The sequence below is a fragment of the Daphnia pulex genome, chromosome 1, assembly GCF_021134715.1.
Source record: "Daphnia pulex isolate KAP4 chromosome 1, ASM2113471v1".
NCBI lineage: Eukaryota > Metazoa > Arthropoda > Branchiopoda > Diplostraca > Daphniidae > Daphnia > Daphnia pulex.
Genome location: NC_060017.1, coordinates 5070176 through 5084331, shown reverse-complemented (window position 1 = coordinate 5084331; position 14156 = coordinate 5070176). Strand labels below are relative to the sequence as shown.

The window sequence follows — 14156 nt, the reverse complement described above, 5'->3', positions numbered from 1 at the left end:
TAAGGAGGTACTTAAATTTGGGGGGTATTTTCCCGTTTTCGATACGTTTCATATCAGTTTAGCTGAGCCAATCGATTAGATATCTTACCGAGATCTCCTCGACTATTAAACGGTTTAATTGAGATTTGTCATTTACCTTGGCCAATTGATGCATTCCTTGCCGAACAACCTTTTCGGTCTCTCCACCGATTACATGGGAAGACATTGTGTATCTCCATGTCTGATTCTTTAGTTGATTGCTGGAGGGAAAAAAAGTTATTTCTTGAGATGGTGTACTTACGTTTTTGCGACCCTACCCTATGACCCGAGTACCCTATACTCCCGTGTCACGGGATAACATCTGGGTTATACTGCTTAGACTAAAGTTCTCATACAACTCCACTCTCCCGAGTTATGTGTCCCGCGATATCTCCTCTCAAAACTTGAAATCGGGTTTTCAAATCAGCCCGAGTTGCATTTGCTGATGCATACAAACCAATAGTGTTCAAGCGTTTGATTCACGATCATATATTAACCAAGTAATCGGTGTCGCTATGCATTGTGCAATAGGCTATATTGCTTTTCGTTTCTTTCAAGAAATTAAACTATAATCCTTCGGGTTGCGTCATCAAGGAAATGTGACAATTCGAGCGACAAATGATGTTATCAAAATGTGCGCACTTCCCACAATCAAAAAATACTATGAGCCGTTGATGACTAAATTGCCAATTCGGTTGTTCGAAACCTTCCGCAGTTCAATCTAATTCGAAACGGTCTCCCCAGCTCTGTAACTGTGGTGGCAACTTATTAAGAGCCCACACAACAACACACGTGAAACCTCTTAATGGTTTTTTACTCCGAGACCGAAATGTAGGTCAATCGGCTTTTCTGGTTCGAATCCACACCAAGCTATGTGAAAATGTTGTGCGTAAGAGATGCTGCTACATGACACCATTAAATTTGAATCATTCGAATGGCATCTTCCGACCATGAGAGCCTATATCGTCATGGTCGATAGAATATCGATTGAAGATTACAGTAAATCCAGTCGTCTATAGACTTTTGCGATTTTTGCGCAGCTTCTAGTAGACACGGTAAACCGCTTGAAATGACATTATTACAGCCCAGTGGAATATGAGAGTTGTGCGGACCGCCAGTGTCATCCAATAATAACATACCCACATAGAATACGAAATGTAGTTTTCATTGTCATGTCAATATCTATCACGAATAAAGCGCAGTCCAATAAATTGAACGTTCGTCAGAGCAAGGACGCGTCTTGATTACCCAAGAAGGATATTACAGCGACTTATTGATATACACGCCTAGTAGAAAGAAAATCAATCTCATCATGGCAGAAAGAAATAAAAATAAGAAGAAAAACAAACAAATAAAAATGAAAATGAGTGAGTGTGAGCTATTAGTCTTTCGGGTCGTGGAAGACAAAGTATGACTGTTTTTATGCTCCGTCGACTATTTGATGCGTTTTCACTCATTTTGGCGTGATGCAACTTTCACTTTGGCTTTTTAGGAATTAAGATCTGAGTGTGACATATACGGATCTGCTGATAAATATGTAATACGTGATGTCTTGTAGCTTTGGTACTACTTCCTCGTAGCTCTCGAGAGTCGAAACAAGACCATTTTGAAACATGGCGAAATAGTTTTCGGCGACGATCTGACGAAAAGCCATGCATAAAAACGGATTTCTCGCACCAACCCCAAAAACAACTTTTATATGACCATAGCGCACGTAGACCGAGATTCCATAAGACTCGGATTTAGCACTCGAGCATCTTGGCAGAGTAGACAGGACATCGCAAAATTTTTTGACAAGACGTACTACACACAACGGTTGGGGGAAAAATATCTAATATTTTCCAGCTGCTATTCTCACACCGTCTCGGCATTTGCTCTCGAGGAACCGTCACGTTCGCAGTGGATTGGCATAAAAGGACAATATAATCTAGCATCTTCCCAGACCGATTGTCGAGACGTCAAAGGAGAACGGGGTTCTCCCATATAAGAGGCTTTTATTATTATTCCACAAGATTTTAATAAAAATTTTGTCCTCCGCGCTGATCGAATTGACCCAGATATTCGAACGAAAGCGAGATGACTTTACCCCTTGACATCGAATTCAATAATAGTGTTCAGCATCCTGTTACTTTCCTATGGTTACATACGAAACGGACATCTTATTCTCTTTAACGAATTTCATTTCGCTCTCTGAGTGTGAGCAACGTGTCTTGTTGGCCTATACCGTATTTTCCTTTTGGCTGTCATCGCGCAGAAGTCGCCCACAATTTCCTGGAAAAAAAAAATAATAATAAAACTTTTTTTTATTTTTTCGTCGTCGGGAGATCGATGTGGAGCTAGCCCATGAGATCCGCTTGCCCCATCCGCCAGTAAACATACCAACAGAGTCCTATATACACCCAGTCTTTTCATGTCATTCCACCATTTCTAGCACCCACCAGTCAAAGATGTCTCAGTCGAAAGGCGACGACGAAACAAGCTTGACGTGTTTTTTCCTCCGTCCCGGCTTCACCTTCATATGATATTCATATCATATACTTCGCTCTCGCCAACTTGCAGCTAAGTCACCGGGATTTAGAAAAGAAGCGGTTTTTATATACCAAAGATCACAACACCGCCGCCACCGCCAAAAATGTATTTTTATTAAAGCCTTTAAACAAGAGCTAGTGCTGCTGCCGGGAGAAAATCGTCTCCAAGAATATGGGCCATACACTGCAGGGTCAGCTTCTCGAAAATGGATCGGTGGTGATTGATGGCTTCGGTACAATTTCAACGGATGACTACAGATCGACAGTGATCAGTGCATTTTATTACCTTCACGAGCCATCAAAACTGATAGTCCTTTCTCTCTACTCGGTTGTTTTCTTGTTGGCGGCAGTTTGCAACCTCCTCGTAATCGTCGTCATCTTTCGCTTCCAGCATCTTCACAGGTAAAAGGACCTTTCCAAAAAAATTTTACACTGAATAATAATAGGTTGGGCAGAGAGATTCGACCTCTAGTACAGCATAGCTAGTGCCTATTGCGAAATGAAAATGGATCGGTCTATATAGAGCCCGATAAAAAATATGTCGCGGTGTGTCCAATACTATGTGCTTGGTTGGTGGCCAAAAAGAAACCAATAAAAATGGGAAAGCAATTTCTTATCGGCTATAATCGTGATCTTATGCATCGCAACAACCTAACTGGCTCCCAGCACATCGCCACACATTCAGTCCACACTGATGGAACTCGTGTCAGTGTGTGTGTGTGTTTTTTAATCTCTCTCAAGACATCAACCTATGTCTTCTCTTATATTTCTCTGATGCCCACACCGTAAAATGTCTGTTTTGTTGGAGTCTAGTTCATTATTCTGCGCGTAATATTTTATACTACGCACGTATTCGTGAAAAAAAAGAAGGTTCACATGCGTCAATGGCATCGACATCTATAAAATTGCGTTCGTGACTGGACATCATTTCTAGATTCGAACAAAATGTATTCCTACGTCCAGGCTCTTTTGTATATGTATGAGTATACATATCGAACTGAAACCCCTATAGTTTTCCAGTCTATTTAAACAACTCTGCTGTTGACCACTGTATATTGATTGAGGTATGCTGATAGACTGCGGGAAATCGTTTTTACGCCGACACAAATCAAAGCCGAAGCACCACAGCTGTACACATATTTTTCGGTTCAACTTGGAGATATTTGTCGGATATTATGAGCCATAAATTTATGGGAATTGTATATACAATCACAACCGACGAGAAGGAGGAATGCAATTGAATAAAAGCGCACTGAACTCGGCCAATTGTGTACATTTAGAATGCCGGAAAATAATAGAAAAGAGAAAAGAGTATGCTGCTGCTCCCTATGGGATATAGCCATGGAGCGGTCAGTGAAATATACCGTCGCTGGTCACGTAGCCTGAACCCGTGCCAATTATGCGACCAAGAATTGTGGCCAATTGCGTTACAACAAAACAAACACACAAAACAACGCGACTGGGGAGGAATTTTCTTTATTCGGTTATACTATTACCGCTGCTGTTATTGGTTGCCCAATGTTAACAGATCCTTTTTCAATTTTTACATGTCGTCTGTTATTTCTCCGTGAAATCAATTCGCTGTTTTTCGTTCATCTCTGTCGGACTCTATGCTGGGTGCTGGGGCGTAATTTTTCGACCCCAAAGAATTCCGCGCAGCGTATTATCTGAATGCTAATTTCCCCGCAGCAAGTAAATTTTTTGGAACGGTTTATTTGGATTGAAGCTAATTGAGTGTTGAACGTTCTACTTTTTCCTTTGCTTCGTCTATAATATCAAATTATAAGAAGTGGAAGGAACGTGCTGATGATGGCCATTGGGATGGGGAAAAAACCGGCTCCGCGCTCTTGTGGCTCCTCCTCTCCTTTAGCGACTAATTAAAGTCAATCGTAAAGATTCGCTGGTGATGGCGCTATATGCACAGCTCGTATAAATCGACGAGCGCATCGTGAATTCACGATGTGGTCCCAGTGTGTGTATCTACGTAAGCCAATACACATTTCTCCACTCTGGAACTTTTGGACGCTGACTGCAGCTGGAGAAGCAAAACCGTTTATAGTCTCCGGGTTGAAAGAGATGTGCCGGGCAGAAAACGAAAAACGTAGAGAGAGAGAAATCGTCAGGATAGAAACAAACAACATTTCCCGGCAATGAATTCACTTAAATCGGTGCCGCTCGTATATGTTGATTTTTTGGTCAAGGAAGGTTTAGAGTGTTTGGGTCATGGCCGTAATCTCCAACGCGCGGGTTTATTCTAGTGCTGTTGTATGTATGTATTTCTCCCCTCAAAAACTTCTTCTTTTTTCATATAAAAGTCCCTTTAAACTATGGGAACTTACTAAGATGGAGATTTTTCCTTTCGAAATTCTCCTGCTGCAATCAAAGTTGCCGCTAATGAAAGGCAACAGAACGCGCCAGAAAAGCCCGCGAGATAAAGCTGATTCAAAAAGGCTTTGAACGCGGAGGAGGCTCTATGCTGTCGGCCGGCGCCGATCAGCGGTTATCGCCAATGTCGGGACGTGATAAGACTCTCTGAAACTTTTCTTCCTTGATGCATACTCGATGTGGGCGACCACCGTTGTGGCAGAAAAGACGACAGTCTACACACACAACCGGTATATAGCTATATATATATAAATACACCGGTTGCCAACGTAACCTGTCTTGTGATCTGACCTTTCATTACCCAAACAATCCATCCGTGTAAATGCAGCAGACGGTTATACGGCAATTCGAGATGCATTGCCCTTTTTTCCTTAATTAATATGTCGGTTTCCATTTCGATCGCGCGTGGCGGAAAACGTATCAAAATAGCATATTGTCTTGGGAAGTAAAATTTGCGTGATGCATATGCTCGTTTACCTTGAATTTATCGAGCGATGAGGACAATCAAAATGTCTATTCCATGATGTCCAATCGAACTGTACTATAAGTAGATGTGCAACTCTAAAACTCGTCTCTACTTTGTTCTTATTTTGTGCAACAGTGTCACCAACTATTTTCTGGTCAACTTGTCAGTGGCGGATCTTCTGGTGACGATGATTTGCATGCCAATGGCCATGTCGCAAAACATTACGGTGATTTGGTTCTACGGACTCTTCATGTGCAAGTTTGTGACCTATCTCCAAGGTAAATAACTATTTCTTTTTTCGTTTACTGTACTATATACTTGAAAGACTTTGAAAAAAGCCACTAGCGAGAATTCCATGACGATCGACGCTGGATTTGTCCATTTTGCCTGCGCACTTTTTGCCTGCTCGAGTCCAAGTTTGGGTCGCTGGGTGCTGGGGGGGGGTCACGTTCGGCAAACACAAATCTGCAAGTCATATGTAAATTTAAAGAAAGAGTGCGTACCGCAGTTTGAACTTTGTTGGAAATTTCTCAACTTATTTTCAGAAGCTTTCCTTTTGTTTTTGACCAAATATCGCCAGTCCCGCTTTGTTGGCTGTTGTCATGTCGGAGGTTTCAAACAAAACAAACGACGTAAAATAATAGCGAAAAGAAGAAAATGTATTGTGAATATCCCACCCACAATGTTGCGTCCTTGATTAAAAGAACCGGATTGATTTATTAAATCGCAGGAGTTGCAGCCAGTTCCAGTATGTTTTCTATTTTGGCCATGAGCATAGATCGGTACGTGTCGGGCAAATTACATTCCCCATCAGAATGCAGCATTGAACGCGTGACAGCGTGAAATATTACCGACTTTCTTCCATCTAATATCCGTCTAGGTACTTTGCCATTCGTCATCCAATCGTCTTCCGACAATTCTTCAATAAGCGGGTGGCCCGTTGTGTCATTTTGTCCATTTGGGTGGTGGCCAGTCTCGTCTTCATACCAGTTCTGGTCGTCCAGCACGAAGAATCAATCACACTGCACGGCGAGAACGCCGAGCTGGTCATTTGCAAAGTCTGCAAGCAGAGATGGGAGGAAGACTGGAACAAGATAACCTACAGTATTTTCTTGTTCGTTGCTACCTACGTCCTGCCCGTCTTGCTCGTTATCACTGCTTATATTCGCATGGGATGCAAGCTGTGCACGCCCAGCATCCTGATGAACAACCACGACGGTAGGAAGGAAATTATATACGTTCGATTTTATACATGCTATGGCTTCTATGTAACACGTATACCGTTATATAAATACATGGGCGTTGCTGCTGCTGATTTCAACAGGAGGCGAAATAATCTTAAACAGGGACTCCCGATTGCTAAATTGCCGCCGCCGGGTAGCTCGGACGCTTTTAATTATCGCCATCGTCTTTGCCGTTTGCTGGATGCCCTACAACCTGACTCAGCTCTTTCTCGACACTTTGGAGAAGGAACAGTTGAAGGAAATGGACAAAACTGCGCCCCACCTGTTGATGGTATCCGACACCGAATATAGAAATAACCGCACGAAGAAAATGTAATTTCTAATTGAAATGGTTTGTTTATTTAATAGGTGCACTCTTTCAGTCTATGGCTGGGTCATGCTAATTCCGCAATCAATCCGCTGCTCTATTGCCTCCTTTCGCGCAACATCCGCCAGTCAGTTGCGAATCTCTTCCGCCCGACCGGCCGGAATCTTCGCAACAGTTCGGAGCCCGTGGAAATGTTGCGACGCCGAGGTCCCGTCAGTAAAAAGTAAAATCAAAAGATTGATTTGTATATACATGATCATTTATACAGTTAACTCCACGGTACATTTGCCGTGCCCAGCATAGCATTGATTGTGTGCGTGAATTGACCTTTTGGTCACGCACTCTGACTTTAAACTACCTTTACACTTATCGATCTAATTAAATAGGCTACTCCCCGATAGTGCTATATTAATGTAAGATACTATAGTACATCTATAAGCTTTTTTTCTGAAATGGTGAGCAATACGAGTGCAACGACCGTGGAAGCCATTAATCGACTTATAGGCCTTTCGGCTCGTACAGGAAGGTGTAAGAAGGAGTTGAGCTCCTATCCAAGTTGTCCTCATTGGCTTAATGATGCTTTCAGCATAATCTCAATTTAAATTTAAGCCTACCCACGTCTTTTCGGGCCAAGTGTGAAGATGTTCAACGGATGGAGAGATTAAAATCAATAACGTGAGTGCAATTTATTATAGACTGGAAGTTGAATTTCCAGCAATTTCCAAATGCTTGTCGTTACATAAACTCAATCTTGATTGGAAAAGTTCAGTCGCCAGATTCTCAGAATGACGCAAAAGATAATTAGGTATTTTATTTTTTGCTGAAGAAAGAAACGGAACGACAGGAAATGTTTTTTTTAGTTTCATTAAAAGTTTTGGTTCGTAACAATAAAAAGCGTAGAAGAAACTACATGGTGACCTTATGTTATAGTTACCATAGTGAAATCATTCAAGTATTACGATATTGAGTCAAATTTTCTCCAACTTACATGGCAACGTCATTTCCAGTTGAGTAACTCTGCGGGTCGTTGACTTTGTCCAAGCTACGCCCACTACGCATTTTACACACATGCGAGCAAAATTACACAATGATGCATAAAATGAAGTTGTAAGACGTCTGATGTGCACACGTTTTACTTACGACGACCATGTCGTCAGAAGCCAAAAAATGTAAAAAAAGCTCTTTACATGATGTTGATTCCAATCTCCCAAGTCACAGATGGCTCGCCACTTGACCCAGATTGGTGTCGATCAACAACACCCTTTCATTCATTCTTGTAGAGGTTGAAAGCAAAATTCTTTCGGCCATTTCTTATCATTTTTAAATGTTTTAGGCGACCGCCAATAGTTAAGAACGGATGTTCCAACTTGAACCGCCAAAAGCCTGATGAGCCCCCATCTCACCAAGAGCTGCATCAAGTCAATGAGAATCCGCCCGGACGAGATTTGATCGTCATGAATCGACTGTCACCTCTAACCCCGCCGTCGATTAAGAAATTAATGGGATCACATTCTCAGAGCTTCATCACCATAGCCCTGATGCCCATCAAAATAGTCTCCTTCAACAAGATCTTGCAGTCTCATTCGAATAAACCAACAGGTTAGATTTGACATATAAAATTAGATTGGTAGCAAAACAAGATCTTTCCATGGCTTGTTGACCTTATTCTTATACCTGTATTGCGCATGAACCCACTGATCGTATAGCAGCACTCGAAGCCAAAAGTGTGGGAGATAACGGAGAAATGGAGGACCTGGATTCGACACCGAATAACTACTACTCGCTTTGAATAAGCATTAGTGTCAAGAACGGGTTGTTTTCATGTCGTCTTTCAAGTTATTTCGCGGTGAAAGCCAATGCCGATCTATATATAAAGCCCTCCTCGTCTCTTTTTAAGCACCTGAAATCAAATAAATAAGGCACGACGTCAAAAGTTGGTCCCATCTTTTTGAAAAGAGATTCTGACAAAAGAGAATGCGCCCACTTTTCCGTTCACCCTTTTATATTATATAACACGATCGTACTATTCTTGAAAATGTCAAAACAATATCCGATATATATGTTTGCGAGGCTGCTTCTGTTTATATTGACCAGAAGGATCGTGAAATTTCTTTCTTTCAATATTTGATTGTACATACATTATATACACACTGCCCCCTCCCCCACACGAAAACCTCACATTCTGTTTACCCATTTTCGACACCCCAGTCCGCCAGTTCAAACCGCGTTGCGACACAACTTCGTCAAGCCTCTACCAATAATAAGTCAACCTGGACTTGGATCTCTACCTCCTCCATCCTTCATTTATTATCATTATTATTACTCATCAGTGTCGTACATGTGCCCATATCCGGGGACCCTGAATTTCTGATATTCTCGTCCTTTGTTGTTTACGTAACATCAAAAACGGCATCTGCTGCTCCCAGGCCGTCTCAATTTCTATTCGTCTATAATGATTTTGTCAAACAAAATGTAATTGATGTGCTGTTTCGTGTCTTGTGAATTAATACTCTCAAATATGTCTATATTTTATGTCAAAGCAATTAACTGACCCAGTTACCAAAAATATACGCGAGATGTATATATTGATCATGTATCATCCTCAAAAAGGGATAAGCCAAATTGGTACATAGTGCCAAAAACCAAAATTCCTTTTTGGTTTCGGTAAATGGTTTAACGGTCGACACGTGCAGGTGCAAAATAAAGAAACTGGCAATCGAGGGAGTTCAAACAAAAACAAGTCCCAATCAATTGACCGTGACTAATGCCGTACGCACGAAACAGCGTCGTATAGGAAAGAAAGCCAAATAACACAAGTTCCCTCCAAAATCGCTAATACAATATCAATAGTGGTCATGGAGAGGTGTTGCCAAAACATTGTCGTGACAAAAATTATTGCGTGAGGAGGCAACAAGTCAAGAAAAATGGCATGGGAAAGTTCACTCACTCTGAAGTTCAATGTCAAAAGACACGCCACTGACCGCTCTCTACTGTTTAGGAAATACTTTGTGAACTTTTTGCTGTTTTTCATGGTTCCTCTCTCATGTGATGCTCTCAGGCAAGTAAATATATAACGCCAGGAAAAATGTCTAACAGACAATTATAGCGAAAGAGGCAATCAAGTATATATATAACACTGTAAATTCAGGACAAAGGAATAAAGTTCAAAGTTAAAACCACAAGCCACTGACCGCAATTCTTCCCTGTCGTTACTTATTGGAAGATTAATGGTCGCCATCTTATAGCCTTCTTCTTATGTGTTGTTTTCAGGCCACTTGGTAAGGCGGGTCTTGCCGGCAGGGCGTTTGCTACTATGTAACTGCATTGCTTCATCAAAGTGAAATTGGACTAGTTCATTCAACGAATGGAAAGTCTGTTTAAAATAACATAAAAAGAATTAAATTTGAAAATTCCTCGTTAAATTATATAGAATTATGTTACGTTTTCTTCTTCCTTTTCGCTACCCAACGCCAGTTTCCCGTCAGATCTTTTGCGTATAAGTATGTGGAAAACACTGTGATGATACTGCAAGCTAAGTGTGAAGAAAGCATTATCTCCACCGTGTTTAGATGGCCTGATGAGAAACGTTCCGTCTTCCACTGTCGTGTAAACAAAAGGGTTAACAAATGGCCAAAACCTTTGAAAACATTAAATCATCTTCCTTACAGTTTCTTAATAAAGATTCGGATTGATGGCGATCCACGTTGAAGAACCAGGCATACTTAGGAGTATCGGAATCTGTCGAGGTGTTGCTACTGCGAGGACTTTGCACAGGACTGCTACCTTGCGGTGTAGACGGCAATCGAGGACTTCGGATTGTACACGGTGATGCCGTTCGACTTCCGAAAAAAGGACCTGCGAAAAACAAGGAGAAAAAGTATGAATCACGCTGAACGAGAGATTGTGGAGATTGTGGAAAACGAATACTTGATTCACGCGGGGCCGGACTCTTTCGACGAAAAGGAGCAATTCCCCTGGGAAGAGGAGGCACCGCTGGTGGTGGGTATGTTGGTGGCGGATGTGATTCGGCTGCAAAAAAATAAAAATTAATAACTGACAAAGGTGATGAAAGACTAACGGGAATGTATATACCAAGACTCGACATGGAAGTAGCGGTCTGTGAACATAGTTTACGAAATGGCAGCATTTGCGGTGGTGGCGTCTGCTGGGACTCTGATCCTATGACACGTAAACAATTTATGAGGATCACGGAGTATTGCCAAATATAGGAAGCAGCTGAATGAATACCTGATTGACTGAGACTCGATTCGGATGACCATCGGGACGAATCTTGATTTCGAACGGGCGGAAGAGGCGGAGTACCGAGTGGATCTGCAATTACACCAATCAAAATAGAAACTGGTTATTCCGCCGTTGGGACTAATGTACTTGATTCTTGCTGAAAGACACGGTGCGATTCGTTAAGAGTGAAGTCAAGCCAAACAAAACTAGAAATGCCACCAATCTCAAGGGCAATCGCAAACGCTGCTTCCCTATCGTTCGATGACCGCGTGCTGATGACGCAAGTACCTCACCGCCTAATACAAATTCTATTTGCGTTTTCTAAGAAAAAAAAAAGGACTGAAAACTGAACCGGAAATCGCTCGAATTCTTTTATTATCGTTGGACAAGACACGAGCATTTTGCAGTTTTCCCATGTATGTTGTACACCAGTCATCTGACTATAAGCCGGCCGCTTTTCTTCAAGACGGGGGCCGGAAACCACAAAATGATCACACTTGCTTCGGGGTAAATCCAAAGGAAAAGCTGCTAAACAAGTCTGACAGGAGCTACGGTGTCTCTCTCCTTGACAATGGGCTCTCCCAAATTTCAATGTCAACAAATTTTATTATTAGATTTACCAGGAACCTTCTTAATACAAACCGAAAATTATAAATTGAATTGACTACCCTGTTCAATAACGTCATCGATACGATGGAGCGGTTTAATTAGACTGTAATGCATTCACATGTAGCAACTCCCAACGGAGCTGGGATTCAAATGTCTCTAAACACAAAAGAAAACAACAATGAGCTTACCGTGAACTGTCATCAAAAGGTCGCAGGGGCAAGCGTATTTGGGCACTAGTTTACGGCGAATCCGTTGCGAACCCCGGACACAACACTCTACTGCGGCACATCCGAGCCGTTTTAACAAATTGCGAGCAGCAGGACCGGCAAAGCGAAGGTATCCGCAACAAGCCATAGCAGTTAAGAGAATGAAAGCTCATCCACGTGATGCGGATTCACAACCCCCCTATCGAAAGTGTAAAAATTAGAGCCACCTGTCTCTAATTTACTCCTTCAATGGCTTGGAATAAAGAACACGGATCCAGCAATAACCACATGGCAAGTCTCTGATCTATAACTAACTGCTGGATAACTCGAGAAGCGTTACGACTTTACGTTGCTATTCATACAAGTAGCGAAGATTGCCTTAGGGTGGGCGGGAGATGGAGAAAGGGTGGAACAACAACGGGCTATCTAATAACTCCCAAAAACTGCCCAAAGAAAAATACGAAAGAAGATGATTTGACCACTACACCATTCGCTAGTCGTACATCGCAGCTGAAAACAAACACAGCGAACACTCAACACATAGCCCGCTCATTAGCTGTGCCCTATGGGAAATGACAGGTGCCCATTGGTTGTCTTTCGAAACACTTTACCGAACATATTGACATTATGTAATGGATGTACTATATAATAAATAAACATTTACCTTGTGATACTCTTTCTTCCAAAAGACTTGTTTTTGACAGCAAGTGTTTGATGAATCCCGGCTTGCGAACCTTTTTCTTTTTTTTTGTGGAAAACGTTGAATTGTTTGCAGCGATTGGGCTATTATGGGCTTCGTCATCGGTGTCAGTAAAACTATCAGAGGAAATCAATATAAAAGGAGATCCTCCATCTGACGAATTGAAACTGTTAATACGGCTGTTAATAGCTTCTGGGATACTCTCTTCAGCACCTGACACAATATCAAATCACAGATTATATACTTTGATTGGGACCCCAAAGTAGGTATAATTATTAAATTCTTTACCGCCAGATATAGGAACTAAATAATCGGATTCGTCATTATCAACGTTATTTTCTTTTGCGATATCGCGGAAGAAAATGTTATCCATCCTTTTTGGTTCACCTAATACACACATAATTATTTTTTTATAAATATATTATGAATTAATCTACCAATTTTCACACCATTTTGAAAGTTTCTCGGTGGTACAAATGGCTTTTTTGATAAAGAACCAGGCTTAGGTGGTATAGTCGGTGCGATTCTAGGGGCTTCTTAAGTTGGAACACAAAAATATAATTTGACAATTATGATGATTAAATTTAAATTCCAATAATACTTGGCTTAATAGTTGCTGAATGTGTCATTATTGGTCCAGGGGATTTTTCTTTTGGTGTTCGGCTAATGTCAATATTTGAAATGGCTTCTTGTAACCGCATTGAAATGTGTGCCTTTACTATAACATCTTTTCGATAACTCTCAGATCCCAGGTCATTTAACAATGCCACTATCTTGGAACGTTTAATTATTGGTATTGTCCAGCTGGTAAGTGACTGGTAATTTAAACTTAGAAAGGCCACTCCATCAATAGAATTTGTTGCCAGTGCAGGTCCACACCCAAGTATTCCATTCTGTGAGTTGCAACCGAGTTTGTTAGTATTGAGAAAACCAAAACTTTAACCAAAAAAATATATATAATTTAAAAAATAAACACCTTGATCAGATATTTATCCACATCAGCTTGGCTCCATGAAACGATTTTATGAATGAAATCTGGATCACAATCTCTTTTGAAAAGATTTTCACTTTTAAGGGTAGCCATTCACCCGATAAATAACTTGTTCGCAGAACTCGTTCTTGTAAATAACGGAGATCATATGTAGGAAGTTTGCATTTCAGTTGTCAAAAATGATAGAATGATACCATGGGACGTGCGTGTACGTTATCAGCAAGCCGATGCAAGATTTGCGGTTTTACCGGGTTTGATATGGGTGTGGATTTTGGCGGTATAGAGCCGGAATAAGGTCGACGATCCAGTTTCCTTTTTCACGCCTTTCTCTTCCATCATGACACGCTGCTCATGCCAAGAAATCTTATCTTTTTTATGTAAATTTCCATAGCGGCCATTATTGTTTTTGTTTACGAAACGCTGACGAAACGCCACATTGAAGGTGTGGGATAAACAACAG

At 41.3% G+C, this 14156-nt stretch overlaps 2 protein-coding genes across 3 annotated transcripts; one reads left to right on the top strand and one right to left on the bottom strand.

Annotated features, from left to right (window-relative positions):
• Positions 1-362: 362 nt before the first annotated feature.
• Positions 363-9541, top strand: LOC124199632 (QRFP-like peptide receptor). 2 transcript variants are annotated; one of them, XM_046595551.1, is made up of 8 exons: positions 363-2948; positions 5533-5675; positions 6128-6179; positions 6278-6615; positions 6722-6912; positions 6990-7171; positions 8282-8547; positions 8658-9541. In XM_046595551.1, exons 1-8 carry the CDS (start codon positions 2719-2721, stop codon positions 8735-8737), a joined length of 1482 nt encoding a protein of 493 aa, XP_046451507.1. In that variant the 5' UTR covers positions 363-2718; the 3' UTR covers positions 8738-9541. The 2 variants fall into 2 exon arrangements, with proteins under 2 accessions (XP_046451507.1, XP_046451500.1); XM_046595544.1 differs by having other exon boundaries at positions 8655-9541.
• On the bottom strand, positions 9517-14138 carry LOC124199625 (leucine-rich repeat extensin-like protein 5). The gene is made up of 12 exons (XM_046595532.1): positions 13891-14138; positions 13682-13823; positions 13307-13598; positions 13155-13241; positions 12994-13092; positions 12670-12918; positions 11197-11280; positions 11041-11127; positions 10876-10977; positions 10615-10803; positions 10390-10547; positions 9517-10321 (listed from the first exon to the last, which is right to left on the bottom strand). Exons 2-12 carry the CDS (start codon positions 13787-13789, stop codon positions 10202-10204), a joined length of 1575 nt encoding a protein of 524 aa, XP_046451488.1. The 5' UTR covers positions 13790-13823; positions 13891-14138; the 3' UTR covers positions 9517-10201.
• Positions 14139-14156: the final 18 nt, after the last annotated feature.

Coding starts and splice junctions, on each gene's coding strand:
- LOC124199632 (XM_046595544.1), top strand. CDS start 2,719: ATGGGCCATACACTGCAGGGTCAGCTTCTCGAAAATGGATCGGTGGTG. Junction 5,676..6,127: donor GTTTGTGACCTATCTCCAAG/GTAAATAACTAT, acceptor ATTAAATCGCAG/GAGTTGCAGCCAGTTCCAGT. Junction 6,180..6,277: donor TTGGCCATGAGCATAGATCG/GTACGTGTCGGG, acceptor ATATCCGTCTAG/GTACTTTGCCATTCGTCATC.
- LOC124199625 (XM_046595532.1), bottom strand. CDS start 13,789: ATGGCTACCCTTAAAAGTGAAAATCTTTTCAAAAGAGATTGTGATCCA. Junction 12,919..12,993: donor TTTAGTTCCTATATCTGGCG/GTAAAGAATTTA, acceptor ATATTGTGTCAG/GTGCTGAAGAGAGTATCCCA. Junction 10,548..10,614: donor CGAATCTTTATTAAGAAACT/GTAAGGAAGATG, acceptor TTTACACGACAG/TGGAAGACGGAACGTTTCTC.